Here is a 23,034-nt window from a genome sequence, read left to right as displayed (position 1 = left end):
AGTTTCTAAAATTATCTTCAGATACAAATGATTTCCAGTTGGGTTCACTTAGATTCATTCCTAAAAATCAAAGGAGATTTCATTTACAACAAGACACTAACAAAACAATGACCAAAATCCGTAATATATACTTTTTCTATTTACTTTCTGGTTAATATAATTACAAAATACAAAATAATAACGAAAAATAATCAAAGAATGAACAAAAATCAAACATCCAAATAAAATGTCAACCTATTTATAAACCTATCCCCGAGACGGACTGGTCTAACTTACTATTCTCGCAAAACTGACCGTCATCCCTTATATATACTTTTTCTATGTACTTTCTTGTTAATAATTACAAAATAAAAAATAAGAACGAAAATAATCAAAACAAGATGTGTTTGTGAAACACTATGCCCCCGATCGTAACACAATTCTGGAGTGGGACGTAGACTACAGTGCAATAGTTATGGCCAATGTTAAAATTTTTCAAATGTAGGTCAAAGGTCACAGTTGAGGTCACATGATCAACAATTTCTGTACCAATGGAAAAGTCTTGTCATAATGAACACTCATGTCAAATATTAAAGCCTTACCCTTGACAGCGCAATAGTTATGGGCTAGGTTAAAGTTGACAACAGACAGACAGGACAAAAACAATATACCCCTGGGATTTTTCGATCCGGGGGCATAAAAATGACCAATAATTAATCATCCATACAAAACGCCAGCCTATTTATAAACCCATCACTTAGACGGACTAGTCTAACTTACAATTCTCTTATTACCCGAAACAGCCTGTGACTACATAAAATACTCTATAACAAGAAGCCCATGGGCCTCAACTCTCACCTGAGTAACTATGGTTCTTCTTGTTCTTATCAACAGATTCTTTTTCCTATATATCCCCATGTAAAACTTGATCACCCTTTGTAGCAGACCCTATCCCCGGGAGTCGTGATTTGAACAAACTTGAATCTACACTGTCTAAATAGTAATTTTCTCATATTTTTGATGTTCCTGGGATAAAGAAATTTTTTAAAGTTTTTTTTTTATGTGTTCCCATGTAAAACTTTGATCTCCTATTGTGGCGCCACCCTACCCCTGGTGTCATGATATGCACTATCTGTGGATGCATCGAAATAAATAAGACATATGATGGGTTTGCCTATGAATGCTTAGACATAAATATGACTGGTAATGACTTTACCTTTCTTCTTCAGGAGATTTTTTAAAAAGATTTCTCCTATGTTTTCCTTATTTGAATCTAAACTAACTGGGGATACTTCCATATAAATATGATTATACACTGCTTTCCTATTCTCGAGAAGAATATTTTTAAGGATCCTTCCTATTTATATCCAAGTAAAACTTTGCTCGCCCATAGTTGCCCCACACTAACCCCCCTCCCCTCTTGGGGTTCATGATTTGAACAAATCTGAATCTACATTATATCTAAGGAAACTTCCATATCAATATGACTGATCATGGCTTTGCTATTGTTGAGAAGGAGAATTTTTTTAAAAAGATATTTCCTAATTATACCTATGTAAAATTTTGATCGCCAATAGTGGCCCCACCCAACCTCCGGAGGTCATGATCTGAACAAATTTGCATCTACACTACCTATCGATGTTTCCATATAAATATGACTGATCATGGCTTTGCTGTTCTTGAGAAGAAGTTTTTGAAAGATTTTTTCCTATATATTCCAAAGTAAAACTTTGATCACCCATAGGGGTCCCATCCTATCCAGGAGGCGTGATCTGAACAAACTTGAATTTACCCTATGACAGGAAAGTTTCACAAAAATTTCATCTTTCCTGCCCCAGTGGTTCTTGAGAAGATTTTTAAATGACCACACCCAATTTTTACTTTTTGTTAATTATATCCCCCTGGAAGAGGGCGTTGCCCTGCATTTGAATTAATTTGAATCATTTTCTGTAAAAAGGAATTTTTGTTTCACGAGGGGGGGGGGGGGGGTTCAGATGTTTTAAAAATATTTAAATATTTTCCGTTTTCCGTTGCTTTCTATGGTGAAAAACACAAGTTTTACCAAAATTATAGAGTTATCTCTCCTTGTTTTCCCAAAAGAAGAACTATTTTATGAAAATTCATATAAATATCTATATAGATATGAAAAATCATTCAAATGTGTTAACTTTTGAAAATTGACTTGGAGGTAGGCGGGAGAACAATACTATCGTTCGCAGTTCTTTTTGATAAGGAAAAATTTACTTGAGCCTTCGGCTCAAGCGGGTTAAAAAAGGAACTACGATCACTATATCAGTTTAAGTCAAAAAGTTTCTATAGCTATATCAGCAGGACACCAAGGAATTACATTATATGTAGATCTCAGAGCTGATATTTCCGACAAGTCTAAAAGCCTAGTCCAAATAACTAACTTATACTATGAGTAACGCAAAGGGAAAGAAATCCTGATGTCTCTATCAATTTTTTCTGCCACCTGTCCAATTTCTCTTGATGGGTTAATAATTTTTAAGCTTTGACTGACTTAAACGTGAACGTTGTTTGGTTAAATTATGCAAAATTTTGATTAGCGAATTCCAGACACCTTTCAATCCAGTATAAACCTTTCATATGCCATTACTTCTGTCCTCACCAAAAGAACCCCCCCCCCCTTCCCACTCACACACACACTTTTCACTGGTCCTGAATTAGAAATGACTAGGCAGGTTACCTGTAACAAAGACAAATACATCGTATAGATGTCCTGCCTGTTCTTATTTCTTTACTTGCTTGCCCGACTCAAAACTTTCTAAACTCTAGAAAAGAAATATTTTTTTAAGAATTCTTGAAAATAGATTTTGAAAATTTAGCATTGATGTTGAAATTTTCTGAGAAAAAAAAATACCCCTACCTACCCACCCAATTTTTTCCTCTTGAGTCGAGAGAGGGCAAACAAACATTATTTTAAAGTTGGCCTAATTCGAATTTTCTTGTATTGAGTATGTGCAATTAATATCCATAACGACAAAAAACTCATAACACGTATTTTTTGTTTTTAAAGAGGATTTGTCAATGGGTAAAACCACCAGTCAGAGCTCAACTCATCCATGTCTGAAAAATGCGTGTAGCACATTTTATATAGCAGCGAATGCAGTTGACCGAGACAAATCAACGTGTACAAGAAACACTGAAATAGGAACATTTTCAATCACGAAAACGGTGTGGTGGAGAGTAGATCTTGGTGCAGTTTACAGTATTTACAGCACCAATGTCCTGTTCAAGAACTATAACGGTTATGGTGAGTTTTTTATGCCCCCGGATCGAAAGATCCCGGGGGTATATTGTTTTTGTCCTGTCTGTCTGTTTGTCTGTTTGTCTGTTTGTCCGTTTGTCTGTCAGTCTGTTGTCAACTTTAACCTTGCCCATAACTTTTGATTGGTTAGAGCTATGACTTTCATATTTCACATGTGTATTCTTTGTGACAAGACCTTTCTCTGGGTACCATCATATTTGACCTTTTGACCTTGACCTTGGAGTTTTACCAACTTTTGCAAAATTTTATGAGACTTTAACCTTGGCCATAACTTCTGAACAGTTGGTGCTTGGGGTTTCAAACTTCACATGTGTATTCTTTGTGACAAGGCCTTCCTTTGGATACCAACAACTTTGACCTTTTGACCTTGACCTTGGAGTTTGACCTACTTTTGAAAAACTTTAACCTTGGCCATAACTTTTGAACAGTTGGAGCTTAAGGTTTCAAACTTCACATGTGTATTCCATGTGACAAGACCTTCCTCTGGATATCAACCATGTTGACCCTTTGACCTTGACCTAGGAGTTTGACCTACTTTTGAAAAACTTTAACCTTGGCCATAACTTTTTAACAGTTGTATCTAGGTCTTTCAAATTTCACAGGTGTATTCCTCGAGACAAGACCTTTCTTTGGGTATCAACATTTTTTATCTTTTGGCCTGGATTTTGACTTGCATTTGAAGAAACTTTAACCTTCGCCATAAGCTGCCATACGGGGGCATCAGTGTTTCACAAACACATCTTGTTTTTCTAAAAAAATGAACAATTCAGGTATTCATATAAATTGGGTAAATGACTTATCAATTAAATCAATTTGATTAAATGTTTATTTGGTTGTATAGAGTTGATGAGAGACCTGCATTGAGAAAACAATATATGCAAATAAAAAAGAACTAACAAAAAAAGGTTACTATTTAAAAACCATCAATGGAACCTGTACATTAACCCGTGGGTAAATATCGTGCAAAAGCCCATTGAAATAAACTTACATTTTTGAAATCATAAATAGATAAGTTTGAAATGAATGTGTAATTAGCTTATTACTTATTCTGTACAGAAATACGACAAAGAGGCCGTTTTGCGGGATTGTCTCTTTACTTATCAAATTCTAGTGTAAGATACAGTGATTTCCTGTGTTACGAGGATGAACAAGAATTGCCACCATTAAACTTTACGACGATATGTGTCGGATATGGACGATATGTTACATTTTACAATCAACGATTGGATGAAAATACATATCCAGACGGATACCAACGTACGACAGTCACTGAATTGTGCGAAGTAATAGTAAATGGTAATCACTTACCATGATTCTTACTTATTTAGAATACCGATTCCCAGGACTTGGTAAGTTAAACTCTCAGTGACATGAAATGTCAAAACTCATTCAGTCCTGCATTGAAGGTTTATCAAGCGTGATTCGGTGAATTATAACGCAGTACGTACTGTAGTTAAAAGAAATATAGCAAATAAGTAATTAACTTGTAATTGTTACATAAGATTTGAATCAATATGATGTCTAAGCTCCTAGAATTCGTTGCTTTTGAAGGAAATATACTAGATTTCAGATATCTTCTAATGTCAGATACATCTTATATGTTAGTAACATGTGACTGATTTAAAACAAAATTGTACCGTACATTTTTATACATAATTTTAAATACAAATCTATTAGTTTTCTTTAAATTCTCTTCTCCATTCATAGAAATCACACTAGAAAATTATAGATTTCAATCTACTCTATGAAAGATATGAATAAGCTAAATTCTTTTCAAGTACAATCATCGTACATAGGAAAATAAATTTCTTTAAATAAGTAGGACAAGCTCTTATATTTAATTTTATTTCTAAGTGTGTTATAACTCTAAACATTGATAAGGTTGTAGGAGAGCAGGTGTCTATGGTAAGCATTGTGGACAAAAATGCCCCAAGAACTGTCAAGAACAGAGGTGTGACATCGTCAACGGAACTTGTCTGGGATGTTTAGAAGGGTGGACTGGAGCATTTTGCGAAAATAGTACGATTTAATGATTATATCAAAGCAATATGAGCTTTTATTTTGAAGTCGGAAATTTTAGCTGTTAAATTATAATTTACTATTTTAATGACATTAAAAAATAATGTATATTATTACAAGTAATTTTTCATATTACCCCATTCGAAGTCGACGCGACACATTTCTATAGTTTCAGGTATAAGTTTGTAAGCAAATGTTCATGCAGATGGCTCGGGTAATCTTAAGGAAACCTCTCAGAAATATCCATCAAGTTGTGCACACAATATGAATCTACACCAAAAGGTCTGAAAAGGTAACTGAATGGCAGAGCTTTGCCATTCAGTTATTTCATGTACCTTTCAGTAGAATGTCAACCACCTTTCACATAGCTTCATCCTATGGCATTTAACATTTTCAATGTTGCCCCGAATGCAATGGAAACACACGATATATGATAATGTTTAATTTCAATTTTCTCAGTATCTTCCCAGCCACCCCCCCTTTTTTTTTTTAATTTTAACTGACTATCCACTACATCTTATCAAAGTGGTTTCTGCTAAAGGAAAAATGGGATCGGTTATCGGACAAAGTTTGGTACCATGGGAACCAAAATAGAAATTTTCTCATAAATATTTCTCTGTATAGGTCTTTCAAGCTTAATTATATTGATATTGTAATTGTCTCACCATGTTCCTGGTAAATAAAAATTCCTAAATGACTGTCATTGCCATGGAAATCAAATTTGGTTAACTTCTGAAAATTTTAGTTTTTGCATAATTTAACTTGAGTATTGTGCATGTTCACTTCATTACTAAATGATTGCATATGCTGTTGTTTGCACTAGCCAATTTTTTCAATTCATATTTATGATAGAAAAACTATTTAGAAACGCTGATTGAAAATTGATTTATTTTATACCACATACATGTACGAGGGTTGTCCCAAAATTCTATGGACTGAGCTCATATCTTTATATTTTCCGGATGATAAAGTATGTTGTTCGCTGCAAAATTCGAAGTCCTAACATGATTACTTGAAAACAATTGGAATAATAAGAATTGTAATGTTCCGATCCCTAACACCAGGGAAAATCTCCAACGTCAAAAAAGATGAACACCACCGACTCGGATCTTTCTTCTGAACGACACTAATGAAAGTCACTAATTCATCGTAAACATTCAAGATAAAAGTGTGAAAGCTCTTAATTATTTGCTTTCATTTAACATTTCAATATAGAACAAAGTATGTACAGCTGTACATGTATCAAATAATAATAACCTCTACGTTTCTATGGGTTTTTCATCTGTCTACCCCGATAGAGTTGCACAGTGTCACTCTTGTCCGATTCTTTAGCCTGTCTTTTTTTAAGTTCTGCTTCTTCACTAACTTATAATAGGGAAAGTGCTTAAGTTATTTTCATATACTAAGGACCAAAAAACACTTCCATGTGTACCAGGCATTTTATGACATGCGTTTCTGTAGGAGTGAATTCAAGATCAGAATACTTGATCACAGTCCAGTGCGCCGCCTTTGTCAACGCAGCCGCCATTTCTCAACAACACTAATTGAAGCATGCACAACAAAATTTGAGAAAAGCGTATTAACAACACAATATTAAGAATTTTTATTTCTATATTCTCGAAACTTTGATCAGTTAATACCTGTTTTACGATGTTAAATATTTATATATCGATTTTTAATTGCAATGTTTCGGAAATGTCCCGCTTTCTTAAACCATACAATAAAATATGACATTTAAATAGGGTTCTTCTGTGTAATTACTCAATGTATGTCCATATATTTATAAGTTACTATTGATTTAATCTATGTACAAAGTTTCATCAATTTATGACACGGGGATCCTCCAAAACTACGCTTGTCTACGAAGTTTTGAACAACCCTCGTACATGTACATACATTCCATTCTACAGATATCTTTCTTCTGAAGATTTAGCACTTAGTTTAAGTCTGATATAAAGTTTTAAGGTACGTGTAGAACTATCATAATAGAACATTTGTACAGCAGAAGAAAATTCTGGAAAAAAAACAACAAAAAACAGCGCATATAGCTTTATATTCATATCCTCCTTGGTTTTGCTTTAATGCAAATCCTTGAAAATTTGATGTTTGTGTTATAATTTGTATGAATATTACAATTGAATTGAACATAAACTTTGCTTACACAGAGTGCTCAGGGGGATGGTATGGTCTTGAATGTAAACTACAGTGTTTTGGACACTGCAGAGGTAACGCTTTTTGCAACCACGTGACTGGTCAATGTGACAATGAATGTGCTGAAGGATGGAAAGGAGTAAACTGTGATGAACGTACGTATGTGCATATTTCTCAGCATTGGTTGCATTTACTCCTAAGACTTGAGTAGGTTCTCTAACTGAATTTTAAATCCGTCAAAGAAAAGTTTCTTTCTCAAGAATAGAAACACAAAAATTATTTATTAACATAGAATATATATATATATATATATATATATATATATATATATATATATATATATATATATATATATATATATATACGAGGGGTTATCAAAAAGTTCGTGGACTAGCGCCATAAAATTAAAACCGTTTTAGGTACATCAATGAATTTTTACACAGTTAGCATCATCTTTTCTATCTATAGAATAAACCGTAAATCATTCGTTTTATTTTTTTTAATAAATTATTAGCGTTTTTGTAAGCAATTGTATGTCCAGGCGGCTCAACTTCAAATATGACCTTTTTTTTCTACCTGAGTGTAACTGAGAAAAACTCTTAATATGAGCATTTGTCATCAAAAAATCCCGTTATTTCGGGCATGTGTTACAACACAGTTGTTCCGTAAAATTTGCAATTTTTACCCTATTCTGTAAGTTCTATGAAATTTTATCGTAAATTTTATATGGAGTGTCCAAACAATTATGGGCTTGAAAATGACGCCAAAAAGGGGGAGGGGTTTCTTTTTCCAACATTCTATAAAGTTTCTCTCCTGGGAAAACTGGTATAGACCCAAGGAATGTTTAAACGGGCTACAGAAAAATAAAATGCATCCAGTGTACTTGTTTCTAAAGGTCCAAAAGGATTCAGAGATATGAAAGATGCACAGTTAATGTCGATTTGTAGTGAGGGTGTCAATAGACAGTCACGTCGAAAAGTGACGTTGATCATGTGTGGTAGAAATTGAACTCCAACAAGCTAAGTATTCTGGCATAATCAAGTGAGGCTTTTCCCTTTGTATAGATCCATTTACAATATTATAAGCATTGAAAGCAGCTGTTCATGACATTGTAAAGACATATAAACAAGACTTGCATAAGTCTTTACTTAACTCCAGGTAATCTCATCAAGGTAAGAGTATGAGTTAGAGAGAGCGGACATTGAGAAACAATGACGTTGTCGTATGTCATGAAACTAAACGGCGACAGCGCCGGGTGATCATATAATGTCTTTTTTATTTTAAAATAATTTGGCAAATTATCAACGTATCAAGTTAAAATTTTCAACATTTCTTAAACTTTTATTGTTTTATGTTCCTTATAAATTTTGTAAGCACAGGCTACGTAGTATTAATTTTATCACATCAGTCCACGAACTTTTTGATAACCTCTCGTATGTGCCAAATTACTGAAATTAGTCTACTAAATATCAGATTGTTGCTACCATATGGATTCCAATGTTTCATACCTAAGTGTGTAATAAACATTTATCTCAACTGTACCAATATCCTGCTCTTAAAAAAAAAGAAATACATACATTATTCTATGTTTTAAGTTGAAGAAATTGTTATCTTTAAGATTAGACAAAAATTGATATATTTCCTGTTCCTGTGAAATGAAAAAAGATAGCACAGTGATCAATCTCATAAATTCTGTAAAAATACATATCGTGAACAGGGCAAAAGTATGGTCCCTTTAAAACATCAGAGATGGGATGAGGTGCCAAAAAGGGTAGATATCCGTTACCGATCGGTCATACCTGCTTTGAGCCATATGTTCTGACCAGTTAACCGGAGATTCCCTGGCTTCGAATTTTCAAATAAAAAGGGAGGTCGAAACTTTGACTTTGGTATCAACATTCAATAATTTCCGGTTGAAGATATTATGAAAAATCAAATCTTTGGAGGGAAAACTTTATCTGAAATGGTTTGTATATAAAAAAAAAATTGCGATTTTTTGTATTTTCTCTATATAAACCTTTAAGAAATCTGCCTCCATAATAGCTCGAATATGACTGCAAATGAGCAGAAATATTACAATTTCTCCATACATGTATGTTGGAGATACATGTAAATGGAGTTTGAATGCAAGATATTATACTTAATTGATAAATCTCCGTCGCTATATCTTAATGTTGAATTGAATTTTTGATCTTCTCATGTAGAATTTTTAAAATAAGTTATGTTTTTAAGAGAATTCAGCTGATTAAATTCGTCCATTGAAATTTCAACGGACTGATGGAAGATCCTATCCTAACAAAATATTAATATAGTTAACAAGAGTTTTTTTTGTTTGTTTTTTTTTTTACATACTTAATTTTTTGATTTACAATAAATCTTAACTCTAATTTTTTCTAAGATTTTTACCATTAATATCCTTTAAATTCCATACCAATGATATTATTTTGGAAAAAAATATGCAAATATATACATAAAATATTTACTTTAAATATCAAAGATTTGCTCATAAGAATTAGAAAATTGAATATAAGAATATTAAGTAAATTATAGTTATCTAATTCATTTCTGTTAAGGTGGTCTCGAAAGCCGACTGAGATATTGTCTATAAGGAACCCCATCCTTTTATTATCAACCTCAAAATACTTGTGTTAAGAAAAATATTTTTGAAAAAAAAAAGAAGAAATTTTGTATTTAACCAAAAACAAAAAAATCAAAATTTCCGCGTTCTACTTTGTTGCAGGACGCACTTGTCTATTAAGTCAAGGGCATTATGTTTAAGATATCTTGAGGAATAGTATATTTTTTGCTTTTTTAAAGACGACAGAAGAATTGTTTTATTTGCAAATAAGATGCTTCAGGGTTTCAAATTTTCCGTCAATAAATGCAAAATACATGTAGCAATGTATGAATATCTAGTAAAACAAGAAATAGCAGTAAGTAAAATAAAAAAAAGTTAAAGCATGTTGTGATATAGACAACTCATTTCAAAAAATGAAAGCAGTGCATCATTATTTGTTGTTTTTAATTAATATTCAATAATGCATTTTTATTTATAAATGATAAATAAAGGTTTATTTCAAATATTATTTATTCACATGATATGCTAACTGATATAAACATTGAATATCCTATGCATCTGTTCATATTTTGTGATTCATATTTTTAAATTATCTCATCAAAACACAGTCAGTAAATATGTGTAAAAAGTATTGAAAAAAATCAGTAAATACATGTACAGGTGACTCTCGATCTCTCGAAGTTCAAGAGACGGTAAGAAAAGTTCGAGAGATCGGGGGGTTCGAGAGATAGAGAGTGAATAAAATCCGAAATTTTCAGTTCCGATCATCATTTTTCTACTATTATACATACCGGAAGTATATGTTGATAATGTTATTACACATTTATAATCGTATTTTACAGGCAATTCACTTGATTTCAACATCAGTGATCGTATTTTAAATAAATAAAATGAATATTTTAAGTTATATTTCTTCTTATTTCATGATTACATGAAAACTGAATAGCAATTGTCGATTTGGCTATTCCCCGGGCTTGATCAGTACTTTACAAGATTGTTCGTAATCAATATTCACTTCTTGAGATAGGATTTCTTGTGCAATGTTTGCCAAACTGGGATTGTGTAGACTAAAAATATTAAAGTTCATAATCTATGGAAAATTACGGACACGTCCCTAAATTATATTCTCAAACTTATCGTCTCGTCAGGTCAAATTAATTAATAAGTTGTGAAGCGATTTGTTTATAATTTACCAATTAACCAATTAATTATATCAACACTCGGACGACTCACAGGTGTAGTATAATCAATGTAAACACCCAATTAACACGTCTATCCCAGCCCCCGACGTTCACTGTCATCCATGTAAGTCCAAGCTGCATTATTTTTACGCTTGATTGACGTGTATACAGACACGCGCGATCAAAACTTCGAGAGATAGAGAGTAAAAAAACAATGAAATGAGTGTTACGGGACCCAGGTCTTGGTTCGAGAGATAGAGAACTTCGAGAGATCGGGAGTTCGAGAGATCAGGAGTAAATTTGCTTAGATATATAGAGGAAAAAAAACGGGACCGGAGGTTCACTTCGAGAGATCGAGAACTTCGAGAGATCGGAGTTCGAGCCATCGAGAGTCACCTGTATTTCCTAACCGAAAACAGCAAATACATGTATTCCCTAAGCAGGATAGGAATTTCATGTATGTCCTAAAATTCAGGAAATACATAGAATTCCTGATTACACATATTTACTGTAACATATACAATGTTCAAAAGTAAGAAGTTTTGATGGTGTTGATTTTGAAATTCTTTTCTTAAAGTTCTTTGGATTTTAACTAAATCCACACTTGATTACGTACGTTTGATTTTTTTTTCTCCTTCACAGCAGTTTATACTTTTGTGAGGAGTATGAGAACATTTACTGACCCTACAATGAGTCTTTTCAAAGTTACTTAACCTGTAATGTGTCTTTGTTTGCAAGGATTTTTATTAAGTCTTGGAATTCTTTGTTGGTACTGTAAATAAAATTCACTTCCATTGACTGGATTATTAGGTGTTAAAACTGATACACAATTTGAACATTGAATTCGAACTGTTTCTTCCTTTTAAACAGATCAAAGTGTGTAAGTTGGAATTCCAAATGTGGAGTTAATTATGTTTTTAATGTAATTGATATAAAAGCCGACTATATTGTTACGAGCCTTGTCACTTTGAACCATAACATATTGTCTAAAAGTCTTTCTGTTAAATCTTTATCTCTTCCAGTCTACCGAAAGCATAGTAGAACACACATATTAAAATTATAGACAAGTTGTGATCATTGACATTGTAATTCTATTCTCACTGGTCCTCTGCAAGTTTTATTTGTTTTCAGAGTGTGGAGTTGGTCATTATGGCGTGGGTTGTAAATTCAGTTGCAGTGGTCACTGTCAGAATAACGATCCCTGTAACAAACAAACTGGACATTGTGACAAAGGATGCGAAGACGGATACACTGATCACTTCTGTAACAGCGGTAACTTTCTTTCTTAGTTACTGGAAAACAAAAATTAAGTTAAGATAAAACCAATTTTTAAAGTTCCCTATGGTATCATTTCTCTCTCAATCAAATAGTTTGCCCTGTCGGACATTTTGGAAGCCGATGTATGGAACGCTGTAGTGAACACTGTTTGAATGACAGTGCATGTGACCATGTAGACGGAGTCTGCGCAGAAGGATGTGACAATGGATATGTAGGAGACAGATGCAACAAATGTGGGAAAAAAATACGTCATAAATTTTAAGTTTCTTGTAAATCACTTCATAATTATAAATTTTCAGAATACAGATTGACCCTTGATAGTCTATGGTTTATATATCAGGTTTATGTAATTTCTCATTATGTAGTGTGTGATAACGGACATTATGGTAGAAATTGTTCTCAGATATGCTCTCCTAAATGCATGGACACGTGTCTGCAAACAGACGGATCTTGCATCTGTGCCACTGGTTGGATGGGCACCAATTGTATCCAAGGTGCTCAAAATATAGTTATTCTTTTTCTTTTAGTTTGAATTTAAACTATTTTTAATCTATATACAGTAAAACTCGGTTATAGTGAAGTCCTGGGGATCTGTGAATTTAATTCCTTATATCCGTAATTCGTTATATCCGTTTAACGAATTCGCATAACTATATATAGCAAATTCGCAATATGGACGTTTTCCTTCTAGTTTTATTACCGAATATGTTAGGGAAGCAATTATTACAAAACATACCTTGGATAACTGAGGTTTTTAATGAATTGAATTTTATATACAAATACTTACTGAAAATAAAGTCGGTTCAATATCTCAGATTTTGAGATCTTTGAAAATTCATTATAAAAGATGTAAATTTCATTATTTTTAACCTCTACATGACTAAAAATCAGTTCGCTATATCCGTAAATTCGTTATATCAGAGTTCGTTATAACCGTAAATTTTACAAAGAATTGTAAAGAATTTTGCCGGGGGCCCCAAAAACTTCGCAAAATACGTGAATTCGATAAATCCGTGTTCGTACTAAATGAGTTTTACTGTATACTGATTTTAGTAACACATTGAAAAAAAAACACACTTTAAAAAAATAATTATTCTTTTCTGTGACAATTTAGAATGCTCCTCTGGATTTTACGGAATAAATTGTGAAGAAGAGTGTAGTTTACACTGTGGATTTAATGACTCATGCGATATATACGATGGAACCTGTCCACGAGGATGTCAACAACCCTACACTGGGTCAAACTGTTCACAAATAACAGGAAACTGCTCACAACTGAACGGTACTTCTAGCATTTGTTTTTAAAATTCATTCTTAGTATACCAGTTTCGAAAAATATTCTTTTCTGTTGAAGGGAAAAGTAATATAAATATTCTATGTGTATTTAAAAAAACTAAAATAACATTTTCACTTTCTTGTGAATCAGAATGAAATATAAACTTTTATAGTGAGGGGTTTTATATGATTAAACATTAAAAACAATGCTTTTTGGCTAGATTTAGGAAATCAGCAATTATATTGTCGAGGAATTTGGTACTTAAAAAATAAATTACTGCTAAAATTCTTTAAAAAGTTACAGAGCTGCATCCACAATCCGCTACAGATTCTATTCTTCCGATCCCTTTATTCTGGTTTCTAAGACTGATTCTGTCGGTTGTACTGAATATATGTCTAATACTAATTGCTGGATTTAGGCACTTCAGGTAGTTTTACATTGTAGTCATATTTAGGATTTTCTCTTTCTCTGAGTTGAAAAAAAATGTTTTGTAAAATTTGATAACTTTGCTTCAATAAGAACTATAATGGTATATTGTTTGTACAATTACAGTATGGAGAACATAATAGTTAGAAAATAACTTTGAATCATGTTTTTTTTTAATTTTATATCTTTTCGAAGGAGGGAGTGCTCAAAGATAAAGTCTAACACTGTTGCGTCAAAGGATGCCTCAATTCAGAGACAGATTCTTAACGAAAGCGGAACCTTGTCATCTGCTGTGCATGGCTATCAGGAATTAAAAAATAACAGAGAGGAAATCCTTTATCAGAATATAACGTTTAATTGAATTATGTTACAATAATATTTAACAGATTCAAAAAAATATTCACTAGAATCTATCATATATATATATATTGAAACGCACAAAATTGCAACATCCCATTTCACAGTAAAAAATCAGATAGAGAGTTTATTTTTGTACATAAAATTAAAGACATTTCCAAATTTGCATAGTCAGTAACTTAACTCTTAAATTATTTTCAACACTTTACCGACCTAAGTCCGAGCCCGACTTAACGGATATTAATATTTGCATGTTAAACAAAACAAATGGTTATAATTTGAGTTTACAAAGTTTTTTTCTGTTCATCATAAGTATGGCGGCAATAATCCGAACAAAAGTTATAGTTTCTTTTCCTTAAGTGATACAAAGACTTCTTGAAAATGACTGTAAGCTCACATTTCGATTGCTCTAGCTGCGATTTTTCTTCAGATGAAAAAAAAACACTATATCACGCATCATCATACTCATACGAATCATAAGCTTGAATCACAATCCGTGGACGCAAAGTCCGGGAATCTCTACTCTACGCCAGGTTCCAGGAAATTTGACTTTAGCATGTGAAATACAGGCATTTCAAAAAGGCTGAAAATCATCTTTTGTTTTGCTCAAATCAAGAGACTAATAAACAAACCAAGCTGCAAATTGTTGTAAATGACACGCTATAACTCATGGGGGGGGGGGGGGTGTCATTTGTTACTTTCTTAAGATAACATTAAACATTTCAATAAACCCCCTTTTATTTAAAAATGAAGTTTCATCTTACTGTTAAAATCTCTGTTAAATTGTAATTTAACATTAAATTTAAAAAAATCACATACAATTATACGTAGTTAACTACTTGGAGAGTTTCTTTCATATATGGATGTATATATGAATGAATTCAAATAACAAAACACCATTCCAGTTCTTTTCTTTTCAAGTCACACTTTTTTAATGTATCAAATATAAAACAAAATATATAGCATTCTTGTTTGAAACAGTTTATATACATTTATCTCTCAAAACGGACGGCTACACATACCATATCTTGTATTGGAATTATTTTCGTTTGCTTTGATTTTATTTTTATTATCTGAATCCGCTATTTGAATATCGACATAATTAAAAGTAAATGTAAGATGCCTGTCTATGAAGTTCGTAGACAAATTTAATGATGACCACACTGCCAAAGTGTCCGATATTATTTTGATATATAGACCATGATTTAATAAATGTATTAAAAATAAAACTTACAATACAAACAATTTTACGAAAGATATTGGTGTACATAGACAGCATAAACAAGCTGCACAGCCCAGTCTGACATAGGCTAGTTTCACGATAATGACAAAAATATGGATTTGAATTTTATTTCATATTGGTGGACACACCCTATACTTTCTTTGTTATGCAACACTGCTAAAGGTGTGCTATAATATCTACATATATACCATTACTGAGTAATTCTCTAAAATTTAAAACGATAAATGATAACTTACGAGCTTCATTAGTATAAGAATTTCGTATAGACAGACTGCACAGTCCATTTCGACGTTGCGCTAGATTTCTTATAACGACATGAAAAGGATATCGTGTCTTTATCAAATAACAGCAGTTTTCCACTCTCTCAAATTGTTCACACCGTTGAAAATTCGTATATCCCAATAATTTCTAGTTGATTGTTCGTCGTTGACGTCGTTTCAAACATATTAAACCATAATTTTATGATCGTAAGCTGTTCAATTCGGATGACCAACGCCACTTTTTCTGTCGATTTTTGAAACGTATTTCTTAATATTTTCACTATCTGTCCAATAAGCTATACTAGATACATGTACTAGATATTATTATTAAATAAAGATAATCGCTTTATTTGACACTCTTTTCTTTTATGAAGTTTTGGCTTGTTTATGAAGAAAATAATCATTTAAAACCAAAACCGAGTTCAAACAACCAATTTTTTTTCGGATTGAATTTTGTTACAAATATTGTGGTATACAATTAGCATGTCTAGAACCATTCAGTTTGACAAAAATATTATTGTGCATGAACTTTAGGGACAACCTTTGTATACCTGTAATGTACATGTAGCTGCATGTGTCTTCAAATTGGTACAATTACTTAGTACACAGAATGTGAAAGAATTATGTAATTACGTAAATTTTTGCATTTAGCGAATGCAACAAGAACATTGTTTTTTTTTTTACAAATCTTTGAATTACTGAAAATATCATTATGTTATATATTGTACATGTTGGATGTTAATATAATCATTATATATGATTGAAATCTTTTGACTTTAATAAAATGAACTGAACTGAATTATTTATAGGTGGATAGACGATAGTGGAGGACAGGGGTTTTTGCAACTTCATTAGACATGGGAAAAAACATCCAATTTCAGTTACTGCAAAGAGTCATTGATTAGCATATAATTAAACAATAATTAATTTTTAGACCCTCAATCCTTTAAGTATATTTCTAAGCTCTCACAAGGTTTCACTTAGTATTTTGATTGAAATTTGCGCCTGGTATGTCCGTCTTGCTGTCATCGTTTCAAACATTTCACATTTTTAACTTCTTCTTAAGAACCACTGGGCCAAAATTAATCAAAATGCTTGGTTGAAGGATATTCACGTTTATTTATAAGATGGACCACATCATACTTCTTGGAAAAATAATTTATAAAAAAAGACAGAAATTGGTTGGGTCATTTGAAATAATTTTCTTGTTTAAGAACCACTAAGCCAGAAAAGAATAAAAACTTGTGTGAAACCTTCCTGACATAGTATAAAACTCAGTTTGTTCATATAATGCCCCATACTTTGTGTAGGAACGGACGCAACAGTGCATAATATAAACGAAGCGATCTACTAGATATTAAAATTACATTGAATGGAAACTTAACGCTGTTCATAATCACCTGATGGAATAGGACACTAAGATGGACAACTTCAAAATCGACATTAACAAACGGTATTATCATGGGATTTTTTTTTCTAAGCTTAAATTAATATAATACTGTCCTTTATATTGAATACTATAATTTTTGCAGATATAAATCTAGTTCATTATTCATTCATTGAATTCCTGTTTGTTTGAAACAATTTATAATTCAACAATACATGATACATGTAGTTTCTGAATCAGTTTTGTTTTATTGAGCCACAGAAACATATTTTTCCATATTTCAAGCTTGTTACTATACACTAGACAAAATTGCTAACGCCCCGCCAAAAGAAATTAATATTTTGATTTTTCAAAATTTGTTTATGATGTATTTGATATATACGAGGGGTTATCAAAAAGTTCGTGGACTAGCGTCATAAAATTAAAACCGCTTTAGGTACATCAATGAATTTTTACACATTTAGTTAGCATCATCTTTTCTATCTATAGAATAAACCATAAATCATAATTTTTATTTTTTAATAAATTGTTAGTGTTTTTGTAAGCAAAGGTATGTCCAGGCGGCGCAACCTCTAATATGACGTTTTTTTCTACCTGGGTATAACTGAGAAAAACTCTTTAGATATGAGTATTTGTCATCCAAAAATCTCGTTAATTCAGGCATGTGGTATGACACATTTGTTTAGTAAAATTTGCAATTTTTACCCGATTCTGTAATTTCTATGAAATTTTATCGTAAATTTTATATGGAGTGTCCAAACAATTATGGACTTGAAAATAACGTCAACAAGGGGGAGGGGTTTCTTTTTCAATCACTCTATAGAGTTTCGCTCCTGGAAAAACTGGTATTGACCTAAGGAATGTTTAAACTGGCTACAGAAAAATAAAATGCATCCAGAGTACTTGTTTTTAATGCCCAAAAAGATTCAGAGAGATGAAATATGCACAGTTAGTGTCGATTTGTAGTCAGGGTGTCAAAAGTCAGTCACGTCGAAAAGTGACGTTGATCATGTGTGGTAGAAATTGAACTCCAACAAACTAAGTATTCTGGCATAATCAGGTGAGGATCTTTCCCCATATAAAGATCCATTTACAATATTATATGCATTGAAAACAGCTGCTCAAGACATTGTAAATTCATATAAATAAGACGGGTTTAAGTCCTTACTTAACTCCAGGTAATCTCATCAATATAATTGTATGAGGTAGAGAGAGCGGACATTAAGAAACAATGACGTTAAGCGGACGTCATGACACTAAACGGCGACAGCGCCGGGTGATCACATAAAGTCTTTTTAATTTTAGAATAATTTGGCAAATTATCAACGTATCAAGCTAAAATTTTCAACATTTCTTAAACTTTTGTTGTTTTATGTTCCGCTTAAATTTTGTAAGCAAAGACTACATATTATTAATTTTATCGCGTCAGTCCACGAACTTTTTGATAACCCCTCGTAGAGGATATTCAATGTTTTGAAGATGAATATGGAATTTATTTCACGAGTGGGACAGGATTTTTTGATATTTTCACGTGTGCGAAGCGCGAGTGAAAAAATCAAAAAATCCTGTCTCACGAGTGAAATAAATTCCATATTCATCTACAAAACATTGAATTTTCTGTTTATTACATTTTCTTCGATTTTCCCTTTGCCTCTTTCTTATCTTAACACAGTGTCATAGTCTTGACGTCGTAGTTGAGCGGTTGAGACCTCATAGTTAGCAGTTGTGTGATTGAAAACATTACATAGCATAGATACTGGCAACATATTTGGGAACAAATTTGCAGATTTAGCTCTATCAAGATGCTTAGTTACTATCTCTATCTTATGACAGGCCAGAAATTATTTTTTACTTACTTTGATATCCTTTCACACTGTGAGAGAATATCATTTTGGTATCCTTTCACACTGTGAGAGAATATCACTTTTATTCAATAAATAATCCACAGTATTTCACTGTTGAAAATGTAATAAATAAGTATATTACTTTAATAAAAAACGAGACATTTAAATGTCTTAGCTGATAAATAACTACAATGTTTACTGATGCGTAACCAAATCATAGAAAAAATTGAAATCTTGTCAATACGTTTTTGAGGGGATAAATTTCTATTTTTTCTTTGTCTTTGTGTTCTTTATGTTTGTACTAATTAAAAACTCAGAAAAAAGAGTTACACAGTATGCGGCGTTTGACCCACGAAGAGCATGCTAAAGCAGCCAGTATGGTGTCTACAGGGTGTTCCTCTGGAGAAAGAGCTTAATCCACGAAGGGACTAAATCGACCCAGTCATCAAAATAAAAGAAACTTTCTCACATAAAACTCTAAGATTTGTATGTTGTAAAATAATTTATTTTTTGACAATATCTTTTCTCGTTTTCTTTTTACATTCGTTTAAATTTGGCATTGTTTTCCTCATTAAAACCATCACGTCATTACGTTGACTTCACATAATTTAACGTCGTGACGTTGACATTTTGCATAAGATAGTAACATATGTACGTTGATGGAATAAAAATAACCAATATAGGCTCTTCTAAAAAATTTTGGGAAAAATTTTACTATGAATTTTTCAAGAAGTTCTGAAAACTTTTGGTTTTTCTTTTAACTGAAGTTATTTGTACTCTAAAGAAATGCCAAATATTCGTTATATACAAGGGTTGTCTGCTATAATCGTTGATACATGTAACACGTTTTAATTAAATGATAATAAGAGACACGTTAAGCTGAAAACAAACACAAAGTGTTAATCCATCGATATCATATTTGAGTAAAACTGAATTAATGTAGTAAAATATACACTATAGTAGCCATGGATAAGGATTTTATCATTCTTAAATGTGTTATTGTATGGTCATACGGCGTACAAACAAAAAATAGATTTTTTTTTCTTCAGAAAATACACAAGTACTCTTTAATAACGAAAACATAAAATTAAAATGAAAAGTTGCATTAAAAATGAATACGTTTGAAGTTACCATCTATTGTATTGTCACTTTGAGAATTTCGTTGCACTTCCGAAATTTATGGCATTTCCCTGACATTTGAAATGAAATTGTAGTTCATTTATATGTAATATACGTAAAATAGTGACGTTTGACGGCAATCCTGCACACCACAGATTGTCAGGAAAGAAGCCACTACATACTTTTAAACAAGAGTGATGCAAAGCATCAAATCGATCGCAAAAAAAATTAAGAGTCCAACGAAACAAGATTTTCAAAGTATTTGAATTTCAAAACGGAACCTGAAGTTCAGAAAAAAAAAGATAAACGGAAATGGCACGTGTACCACTTTACTCAATGTAAATTACTTAATCGAAATAAAGTTTCACTAACTATGATAAATATGTTATATCATCAAAGAGAAACGTTTTTTATATACCCACAATGGATATATAAAGAGATTTCAAATGACAAAACCGATCGAATTAATTATTGCTGACTTATCGTTTTCTTATCATATTATCATATCTTACACACTCCCATGTTGCGGAGTACCTATTATAAACCCTTTTAATAAAATTATGATTATCTGGAGAGAAGTGAAAATGAAATTGAAACATAACAACATCTAAGACTTTCATATTGTTCAAAACCAGTTTTAACCTTTTACTCATAATTTTCATATATTTAAAATAATGTTTCGTTTTTCCATGTGCAATTAATTTCTAACACAACTACAAATAGATATAGAAGACGAAAAAATAATCATAATATCGTATACTTTTTAACTTGGACGTTTTCGGATCGTTACTTTTGGTAATTAAACAAAAATATACGAAAAACAGCTACTAGCATTAATAAATGGCTATCATTACAGACCGTCGGGGAAAAAAAAAAATACGGACCACATGTCGAGCGACATATTACCATAACACCCCCCCCCCCCCGAAAAAAATACCATGTTTAAATGCCCGATCTATGAAGTTATATTCTATATAGACATCCTTTCAAAAAAAAAAAAAAAAAAAAAAAAAAAAGAAAAAAGAAAAAAAAAAAAAACCAGATATGATTGACAGGCAAAATTAGCAGTTATAACCGTTAATAAAAATAATACATTCAGGTTACATGGCCGTAGGAACCGGGGTTGGCCATGCACACCCCCCCCCCCCCCCAAATAATTCTGCCGATATATAGAATACTATATCAAACAAAGCTACTATATGCTATCCCATCAATAAAAATGTCTGATGCTCCCCCCTCCCCCTCTTTTCTTTTTTTGCTTGTCAAGGAATTTTGGTAGTTGATAGTGTCCCCAACTGAAAATGTATAGCTGTGCCTCCCTCCCCACCCTACCCCCCAACTGAAATTGCTACATACAGGCCTGTGATCTATAATTAAATGCAATGACCGAGTCACGAAAAACCAATCGTTTTTAAATGATATTTTTATCAAGGAGATTGAAAAAAAATGAAAACTGCTGTCGACTTTATTATTTTTTTTAATACTATATATACAAGGACTCATATAATTGGCATTGTTATTTATTCACTTTACAACTTTCTTGTTTAAATGGCAGCAGTAATTGGTCGAACTGTCCCATGTATTTAATGAGTGAAGGTGGGAATCCCGAAACCCCCTCCCCAAATAACCCCTGTCTTTTTTTTTTGTAAATGTAATAGTTTTTTGTTTTTTTTGTTTGTTTGTTTTTTTTTTGGGGGGGGGGGGGGGCTTCTTATTTTATATCAATGCTCCGATCCCCTCTTTATGAATGTACACTACTACATGCTTGCTAATCTTGGTTGCCATCTCTCACTTGGGCCTGTTACATTTAAGCGGAGTAACTCAAAATAGAAAGAGATAGCAAGTAGCCTCCCTTTGACATTTTTTTTCATGCGTTGGCTAGGTCACAGCATGCATGCGATACTGAAATTACTTAAAACCTTAAAGAGTTGTCACTGCCTTGGTAGTAAGTTATTCGTTTATACAATATAGACATTTTTCTTATAGAGGCCTATTACAAAAATTACACGCGATCTTACTGTAAAATCAATCTATTGTTTATTTGATTTGTCAACTCGAATTTTCTAGGTTCAGTACTTCGTAACATAATTTATATTAAGAGGTCTCGGATCAGTAAAGGTTTTCACTAATAAATATTAATCTTTTGTCTAAAAATGCCACTGGCGATTTCTGAAACGCATGTTGGGTATGGGTTATAATTATAATACATGTAATTATAACATACTCTATTGCGTAACATTAACCATTTGTATGCTGTCGATGCAGACTTCACGACATTCATGTTTTGTAAGGTGGCAAAACAATCATTATAAATACGTCTTGGCAGTTGCATCCGATGTAATTTGTTTAATATTCTAGGTTATTCCGACACGGCCACTCAGGAGAAAATAAAGATGTAGCCTACATGTTTCTCGGGTGATCTCCCTTTGATTACATAGTGACCATGGTGACGAGGAGCCGGGAGTTGGAAAACCAATTCAAAGTATGAATAAATAGGCTGTCAGAGGAAAAGAGAACACCTTATTTTTTTCAACATTTTAGCATAATGATGAGTTAAATATAGATCAGCTACAAGAAGGAAAAGTCTTGGGTCAGGACTGAGGCACGTAGTACACAAAATGTCGAAATTACTGCATGTATACAGGCA

The 23,034-nt window shown here is 32.4% G+C and overlaps 1 protein-coding gene and 1 long non-coding RNA gene across 2 annotated transcripts; both read left to right on the top strand.

The window, feature by feature from the left end:
* The first annotated feature begins 3,027 nt into the window (after window positions 1-3,027).
* Window positions 3,028-12,486, top strand: LOC133180173 (cell death abnormality protein 1-like). The gene is made up of 5 exons (XM_061314742.1): window positions 3,028-3,253; window positions 4,325-4,564; window positions 5,150-5,287; window positions 7,453-7,593; window positions 12,329-12,486. The coding sequence occupies exons 1-5, from the start codon at window positions 3,028-3,030 to the stop codon at window positions 12,484-12,486; spliced, it is 903 nt and encodes a 300-aa protein (XP_061170726.1).
* Window positions 12,487-12,614: 128 nt separating this feature from the next.
* Window positions 12,615-13,659, top strand: LOC133180235 (uncharacterized). Its single transcript, XR_009720291.1, has 3 exons — window positions 12,615-12,708; window positions 12,841-12,969; window positions 13,590-13,659. It is a non-coding gene; the product is annotated as an uncharacterized LOC133180235 (long non-coding RNA).
* The last annotated feature ends 9,375 nt before the right edge of the window (window positions 13,660-23,034 follow it).

This window comes from Saccostrea echinata, unplaced genomic scaffold (assembly GCF_033153115.1).
Source record: "Saccostrea echinata isolate AGI-Se365-2 ecotype Australia unplaced genomic scaffold, CSIRO_AGI_Sech_v1 ptg000006l, whole genome shotgun sequence".
In the NCBI taxonomy this organism is placed as follows: domain Eukaryota; kingdom Metazoa; phylum Mollusca; class Bivalvia; order Ostreida; family Ostreidae; genus Saccostrea; species Saccostrea echinata.
This window is presented reverse-complemented; position numbering and strand designations above follow the sequence as displayed.